General features: G+C 31.5%; 1 protein-coding gene across 1 annotated transcript; it reads left to right on the forward strand.

The window, feature by feature from the left end:
• Positions 1-3475: 3475 nt before the first annotated feature.
• LOC149190024 (disease resistance RPP8-like protein 3) lies at positions 3476-6442 on the forward strand. The gene has a single exon (XM_089410413.1). It carries the CDS (start codon positions 3476-3478, stop codon positions 6440-6442), a length of 2967 nt encoding a protein of 988 aa, XP_089266539.1.
• The last annotated feature ends 2408 nt before the right edge of the window (positions 6443-8850 follow it).

Raw genomic sequence — 8850 nt, forward strand, 5'->3', positions numbered from 1 at the left:
AATACAATATTTTATTAGTTGTTTTATTTTTTTGACGAAAATTTTATATTTTTATTATTTTTAATTTAATTAAATTATATTTAAGTTAAACTGCTGATACTAGCTACTATATAACACTTATCTAAAACTATAATATGATTTACTCAAATATATATACATTAATTTAGCTCCTCACCAAAGTTTCATATTTATTTAAAATTATAATATCGTTTACTCAAAGTGTATATACATTGATTTAGTTGCAATGATTTCCTGAAGTTTCCATTACACTGAATATATATAGAATTGTTTTGGATGAAACTTTAAACCTATGACAACTGACTTCTTATATCTGTTGGTGAAGGTAAAGAATTGTCGCGGGGTGGGGTTTACGAATAAACGCTTTACGAGTTAATTCCAAAAAGTCATTCAAACATTTTTCAAAATAATAATTATGTACTAAAAGGTTGAAATGGAATAATTTTTCATGATCACGGTGAAAATTGTTTTGTTTAGTTGTATGTGTGTTTTTTAACCTATGGTTAAAAGAGAAAATGTTTTATGTAAAAGTACATATTAAAACTATGAACTGCTTAACTTTGGAATTACTTTCAAAATAAATATGCTATGCTCTTTCCCTACAGAAAAATAGATATGCCATGCTCTTTACAGGATGCTCCTACTCTGGAAGCTAAGAATATGAATGAGTGCAGTTGGCTTTTTACACTCAGAAGTTAGGAATATAAATGAGTGCAGTTGGCTTGGAATCTCTTTGAAAGGAGGATGCTCCTACTCGGAAGTTAAGAATATGAATGAGTGCAGTTAGCTTTTTATTCTCAGAAGTTAGGAATATAAATGAGTGCAGTTGGCTTGGAATCTCTTTAAAAGAAAAATCTCTTTAAAAGAAAATTATCCTGGGAATTTGTAAATAAGAGTACTAAGTAAGAAATTTTTAAACAAAGTGCTTTAAAATATGAAGGAGAAATTTATAAACAAAGTGCTTTAAAATAGGAAAGTGGATTTTTGGGTTTGGAATAATTTTCGAAAAATAAATATGTAATTTAAAAATATATATATTTATAAATTTCTTAGCATTTTTTAATATTAATATTAATTCAAATTTGTTAACTTTTCACTTAAATAACATATGTTAAATATTAAAAGAATATTTTAGCATTATAATATTATATAATTAAAATTGATTAGTCATATTTAGCTATTCTTGGTCAACCTTAGCGGTTTATCTAGTCTGACTTAACATAACTATTTTTTTTTTCAATATAGCCCTTTTTTTAGTCAAACCTAGCCGTTGGATGATCTGCTAGCCCTATTTAATATGCAGCCTTGATCTGGTTCTTCAACTTGTCTTGACGATGAGTCACATTGGTTGGTTCGAAACGTGTCGACAAATGTTCCATCATGTGATTTACACCTTAAAAACTTTTCTCTTAAACTTAATATGAATCACATAACCCTTAGTTCAACAAAATATATATTGTTGAATTGAGGCTTCTGTGATCCATATTATTTATAAGTAGAACTTCGGCGTAAATCACATAAGAAAAAAATGAGATATTCCGCGTATATTATTTAAAAAATGAGATATAAAAAAATAAGAAAAAAATATGTAATTTAAAAAAAAATATTATATATATTTTTAAAAATTATTTAAAAATTAGATATAAAAGATATAGAAAAGATGAAAAGATTGGTTTGGAATCATTATTGAAAATAGATATTTAATTTTTTTATATATATTAAAAATATACATAAAAATTAATAAATATATGTAATATATTGGTTTTATCTATTTTTAATAAAATTTATTTATTTTATTTCCATTCAAATGCCTTCAATTAATAGTAAAATATTTAAAAATTCAAACTATAAATATAAATATAATTTATTTATTAAGTTATTTTAAAATAAGTCCATTATGTTTTTTATACAAATAATTGGGTTTAATGATTAAAAATATATGTTGTTTTTTATAAAATATTATAAATTGGTTTTGGAGTAACTTTAAAATTATTTTTGTTTGACTAAGAGTTACTCAAGGAAACAAGTTAACAGTCTAATATCCAGAGGCATCGAGTAGGAGTTAAAACTTACCATTTATGAACTATCAAGTGATAATTCTAGGTGGTCTGGTTTTCCTTGAATAACATTGATGAGTTAACCAACATTCCTCAATAGTAACTAGTGATAATTGTAGCCACTGCGGATTTAACAATTGAATTATGATAAGTTTTCCTACTATTTAAATAAATACAAGTTAAAATACAAAAGAAGTAGAATACCTTATAAATTTAACAATCAAAATACAAAGTAAATAGATTATATATACCTTTATAAATTTAACAATCAAATCCTTAGGCAAAAAATGATTCTGGTCCACAATCCCACTAACTGAATTATGATAAGCTTTCTTACTAATTAAAAACCAAAAACAAAAATTACAAGTTAAAATACAAAAGAGGTAGAATACCTTATAAATTTCACAATCAAAATACAAAATAAACAGAATATATATACCTTTATTCTACAGCTCAGTATGATGGAAATATGTAAATATATCTGTGCTCAATATGGAGTTGACATGTTATAAAAAAAATATTCAATACAAATTAAGGTCGCCCTAAATAAAATGAAAATACCCATATAAATAAAAAAATAAAAAATGATTCATACAAAAATGTCCATTTTATACATTAAAAAAACAACTTAAACAATGAAAAATTACAAGTGGTGTGTATCTTAATTACAGATCAATCAAGTTTTCGGAAAGATTAAAATTTTAATTACAGATCAATCAAGTTTTGAAATTTTACACTTTAAAAAAAGTTTACACCTTAAATGATTTGATGACTCTCGAACTTTTGCTATATTTATAATTAAGATAAATCTATACTGATAAATTTATTTTTTAACAATCAAACTTTTAGACAAAAAAAAAATGATTCTGCAACACAATCCCACACCAAAGATTACCAGACACAGACAATTACTTTCGTTTGTAAAAATTGAAAAGGTTCAATAATCCCACCAACCGAAATTACCCTACAATTACTTTCGTTTGTAAAAATTGAAAATGTTCAACAATCCCACAACAGAGATTACCATACAATTACTTTCGTTTGTAAAAATTGAAAGGTTCAAATATTTGTCTCTTTTTTTTCTTTAACAATGGAAGAAATAGTGTTTGGACCACAGCGACAGGACTATTCCAAACCTTATTTTCATTTATTCGCGATTCCAAGAGTGAAAGAAAGGTGAGGCAAATCCCGGGCAAATTGGGCAAGCATATGTTGCTCGAGCTCAGCTATATATCTCTGCGCTGCCTGGCTTGCTCCACATCGTTAAGGAATTTGAGTTGTTATTGCTAGAGAGTGGAGAATGGAATTGTCACCGGGAGATTTTTTTTAGAGACATGTTCAACAGTTTGGAGGAGTGTCATATATCATTGTCTGTAGAGGGAATCGACTGAAAAAAAATCATGTCTGGGTTTATCTGTGTAAGTATCGAGAAGACAATCAAGCAGATTCTTTATCACATAGATAAAGCAGTTCGCTGCAAGGACGAGTTGAAGCCTCTGAGAGAACTGGTAACGAGAATCGAAGCTATCACCAGGCAGATCCAGCATTACCGCCTGGTAATCACTTGGAAGGAAAGTAAGGAGTCAGAGGTTAGGGGCTGGGTTAAGGGCTTCAATAAATGGCTTAATGAGTTGGACTCGCTTCTGCAACAAGCATACGGAATGGCTAAACAATGTGCAAATACGGGTGCTCTTCGTGATCAAATGAGCGAAAACATCACGGGTTTGACTTCAAAGATCGTCGAACGTCTAAATTCTCTGTCTCCTTCGATTGTCGAGGCCCGAACTAAGGGGATACTCGCTAATGCTAGGAACATTACCCCTGCAAGGATGAAGTTGATCACTGCAAGGATGAAGTTGATCGATGAACACTTCATAGTCGGACAGAAAGAAGCCCTTGAAAAGCTGGAGGACTGGGTGATAAAAGATGAGAAGACTAAGTTCATTGGCGTGCATGGCAAGCCTGGTTCTGGAAAGACTGTGCTCCTCAAATCACTCTTCAACAGCAAAAAGGTGCGCTCTCATTTTAGAAGTAATGGCTTCTTGCTCTGGCTGACTATTTCAAAGAGTCCATGTTTTACTAGTCTTAGGAATAAACTCTGGACACAGATAGCCATTCAAGATAATGTAGGGACAGTGAAAAATATCAATGAACAACATGTAGAAATCTGGATAGCTGTGCAAAATGATGTAGATCTGATAAAAAATGTCAACCAAGAAGAGGTAAAAAAAAGGGCGAATGATGCACTGCAGCGGAGTGAGGGGTTTGTGTTGTTCTTAGATGATGTGTGGAACGGAGATGCTAATAGTTTGTTGACGGAATTGGGTATACTGCAAACTGTAAATAATGACTCCAATTCAAAAGTTAAAGTTATTGTCAGTTCGAGGAATTTAGCCACACTGTCAAATATGGGAATTACAGATGAGCGCAAAATGCCAATTAGGGACTTGAACGAGCATGACAGCTGGAAATTGTTTGCTCGGCATGCTTTTCCCAATAATGACAGAAATCCGCCAGAAAAGGAGCAAGGCAAGTTTGTGTGCCATATGTGTGGAGGACTTCCCCTGGCAATAAAAGTTGTGGGAAGGGCAATGGAGGGCAGTACTCAAGCAAAGCAATGGAGATGGGCGCTGCAGAGGCTGTCAAACGCCGAAAGCGTCTATGATTGCAGACTCAAATTTAGTTTTGAGGTCCTTGGCAATGAAGGGATTAAAATGCAATGCTGCTTTCTACTTGCAGCTGCAGCCTCTTTAGAAGACGAAATTATTTTTGCCCGGCATGTGATTCTGCTGTGGGCGGGAGAAGGACTGCTTTCAGGTAAGATGGCGCAAGAAGATAGCTATGATCCATTTGAGATGGGATGGATTTATCTCAATGTTTTAGCAGATCGCTGCCTGATTGAGCCTATGATGAGAGACCATGATGGCCGCGTGATTTGCTTCAGGATCCACGACGAACTGCGCAATTTGGCGATCCAGATTGCTAATGAGGAAGAAAATTTCTATGGCCCTATGGATGGGAAATTAAGTGTGTTAAATGCAGACAAGTATTCCGGCTGCATTCGGATTTTCGTGAGAAACAAAGAATTAAGCTCGCTTGACCAGTCATTCAGTGCTCCACAAATTTGCTCATTGTTCATATCTGAAAACAGAGGTTTAGAAAAGCTTCCAGAAAAGGCAATTGGGAGCATGACCTCTCTTAAGTTTCTGGATCTGAGTGACACAAAAGTGCAGTCATTACCAAAAAGTTTAAGGTCTTTGACACAGCTAGTATGCTTAAGGTTACTGTGGACACCCATCAAAATATTGCCAGCATCTCTTACAACTCTGGTAAACCTAGAGATCCTTGACCTTAGCTTTTCTAACATCATAGAACTACCGGCTGACTTTCATAAGTTGAGATCTTTAAGGTATTTAGGGCTTAGCCACTGTAAAGACTTACAGTATCTGCCTCGGGGCATCTCGCAGCTTACTTCTTTGCAGTACTTATATATGAATGAATGTGACAGTCTCTGGAAAAGCACTGAATCATGGGGCAAGTGGAAACAGGTGGCTAGTATTTCAGATCTGGTGCGATTAACTCAAGTCAAATGGTTAGAAGTACAGAACAACGGGGCAGCTTTTGATGAGAATATTGATGAGAAATCAGCAGGGAAGATAATCCCATTGGAGACCCTCCGTTTGACACTCACAGGGATGAAAACTCTACCAATTATCATGACTCAGATGCAAAAACTAAAGAGACTTGCTTTGAAATGCCCTGACTTGGATAGAATGGAGTTCATTGGCATTCGCAACAAAAAATTTGATGACTTCCAAAACCTGAGTTATCTTATATTGTTCGACTGTGGTATGTTGTGGAAACTTCCAGATTTGCATAACCTTAAGAATTTACAGAGACTAGAGATCATCGCATGCCGTAAGTTAAAGGAGTTTCCAGAGGAATTTGCTAAAAAAGGAGCATTTCCTTCCTTGAAGATCTTTTCACTTATCAGATTAGAAAAATTGGAAAAGCTGCCAATAACAGGGAGAGAAAAAACAGAGGGAGATATAGAGGAGGGAGCAATGCCTGCACTTCAAATATTCACTATAATGGAATGTCCAGCATTAAAGATTTTGCCACCGGGTTATCTAAAATTAAAAAGTCTTCAAAAACTAAGGATTTATAGTTGTCCGATGATAGCTGAAGACGGTGAAATGAAAGAGAAAAAGAGAAATGGAATGGTGAAATTAATGTCTATAAGAGATACAGAGGAAATTAAGAAGTGGCACTTCCAGTTATGTGCTAAGCATGGAAGTTGGATATATGGCGAATTTTGGTGTCAGGAGCTTTTCCTCTTTCTAGGAGGTCTTAATGCATTTGTATAATTTATATATTCATCCAAGTTTTTATACATCCTTCATTTAATAAGTGACCATTCCAATTATGTACTAAACTTTCAATATATGGATTTTGATGTAATGAGTTTTTCTCTTTTCAAGAGACTATAATATATTTGTATAATTATAGATTCATAAATTTTTTTATGTGCCCTTATTTTCATTATATATATTTTCATAAAATGATTTATATATTATTCAAATGTAATGAGCATTTTCTTATTGTTATAGTTTTGTTATAGCTCTGTATGAAATATAAAAATTAATGTTATAGTCGTGTGTGAAATATAAAAATTAGATATATGATCAATTTTGTTGTCATTGTTTTTTCCATTTTTAAGAAATATTTATATATTTTACTATAATACATATTTATGTGATATTTCTATATTTATATGATATTTCTAAGTATGAATTATGTAAGGATATTTTTATTTTTATTTATTAAATAAGAAACTTGATATATATAAATTTTTATATAATAAATATTTAAAAAAATTTATTTATTAATGTATTTGTATATTTAGTTATTTATGAAATTATAATAGCTGTGGTAATGTTGTTTTTTCATTTTGGTGAAAAAAATGATTTCCAAATATTTCTCAAAATTTTAAACAGATTTTATAAGTTTGTTAAAGTTTAAAAAAAAAAATATTAAATTGAATAATTTGAAAATTAAAAAATAAATTTTATTTTTTTTAAATATAAATTGTTTTTTTCTATTTTTATGTGGTTTTAAATTAAATTATGAAATATAAAAATTATATTAAAAAATAAAAAAATCTAACTAAAGTTTCTATTGCCCAAGTGTCATAACTTTGCACAACAAAATGTCATGTGGATAGCTGCCTACCATAATTTGAGCAAGTATTTGCATAAAAAATGGTGGGCAACTATCCACATGGCATTATGTTGTGCAAGGAATTGCTATTTACATTTATTTTCAGCATATGTCTACTAGTTGCAAAGGAATTTCAAAATATGTTAAAAATCTCACATAGTAAAATGTTAATAACTATAAACATTCTATATCTCTATAATTTTAATAAAATCCATTCCTTACTCTAGTGATTTAGAGTTAATAAAATTTGAAAAAGTATATATATATATATATATATATATATATATATATATATATGGTTTAAAAAATAGTATTTAAAACACTTTTTCAAATTTTATTAACTCCAAATCACTAGAGTAAGGAATGGATTTTATTAAAATTATATATATAACTTTTGTATCAATAACTTGGGTTGTCAATTACTTTTTTCATAAGAGGTAGGGAGCAAAGGTGCATATTAGAGTTGTTTATATATCTTTTCACTCTAATATAATAAAGAAGCTTTGTATATTATTTAAATCAGTTTTAAGTTTCTTAGTGTAATACTCATCTGTAAATGCTATAAATGTTTTGCTTTGTCACAAATGACTTGGTAAAACTATGGGCCAGGTAAAGCGGCAGGTGGATGGTAAAACATAAATGTTATTATTTTATGCAATCGAATTTATTTTTTTAATAATACAAGCTATGGTTAGCAATAAAATTATGGGAAAAAGTGTTAAAAGAGAGTTTCATTTACCAGATAGTTAAGACAGTGACTCCTTCCACTAGAGATAAATAATCTCAGTTAGGGAAAGGGAGAAAAGAGGGTAAGAGGGAAGAAAACCTGAGGTGAACTTGGAGACTTGGTACCTGGTTGAAGGATGTCCAAGGGAGGAGTTTAAGCTTCAAGCTTTGGAACTTGAAACATGGCATCGTTGAAGGTTGGCAGGATGCTGCTAGTTTAGGTATCCTTGAGTTGGTTGGTGGCTAGTGTGATCCTTGAGATAGACTTGTGAGTCTGAGTTCTTGGGTTGGACTGGAAAGGTCTTGATGCCTTTGGATATACCTGACTGGGTCACTACCAAGTAATTGTTTTGGGAAGAAACTGGCTCAAGGGGAGTCATGTTGTGTAGACACAGTACTCATTGGTTGGGTAGAGCACATTCTTTCTTGGTGATTTTATGGTTGGACCAGAAGCAAATAAGTACTATTGTTGTATTTTCTATTGTGTATTAATTTCCTTTTAGATGTGAAACTATTTTGTGTTATACAATGTTACATTTTTTGAGATATGTCAAATGAATGCAACTGTAACATTTCATCTCTCATCATGAAAGATAAAGTCTTGTGAAAGGAAGTGCATTGTAAGGGTAAACCAATAGACATGAACTAGGTTATATTCTAGGCCAAGCCAGCTAACTAACAGGCCGGAAAGCAGTCCTAAGTTTAGGATAGGATGTCAGGAATGGAAGGAGCAAGTTCTGAAGACAATTCTTCTCATGATTTCCATATTAAACAAAAGTAATCTGGAAAACAGGGTATTAACATGGAGAACTATCCTTACATAAATATG

Source organism: Pinus tabuliformis, chromosome 3_1 (genome assembly GCF_031772625.1).
Source record: "Pinus tabuliformis cultivar Carrire ecotype Pingquan chromosome 3_1, CPIR1, whole genome shotgun sequence".
NCBI lineage: Eukaryota > Viridiplantae > Streptophyta > Pinopsida > Pinales > Pinaceae > Pinus > Pinus tabuliformis.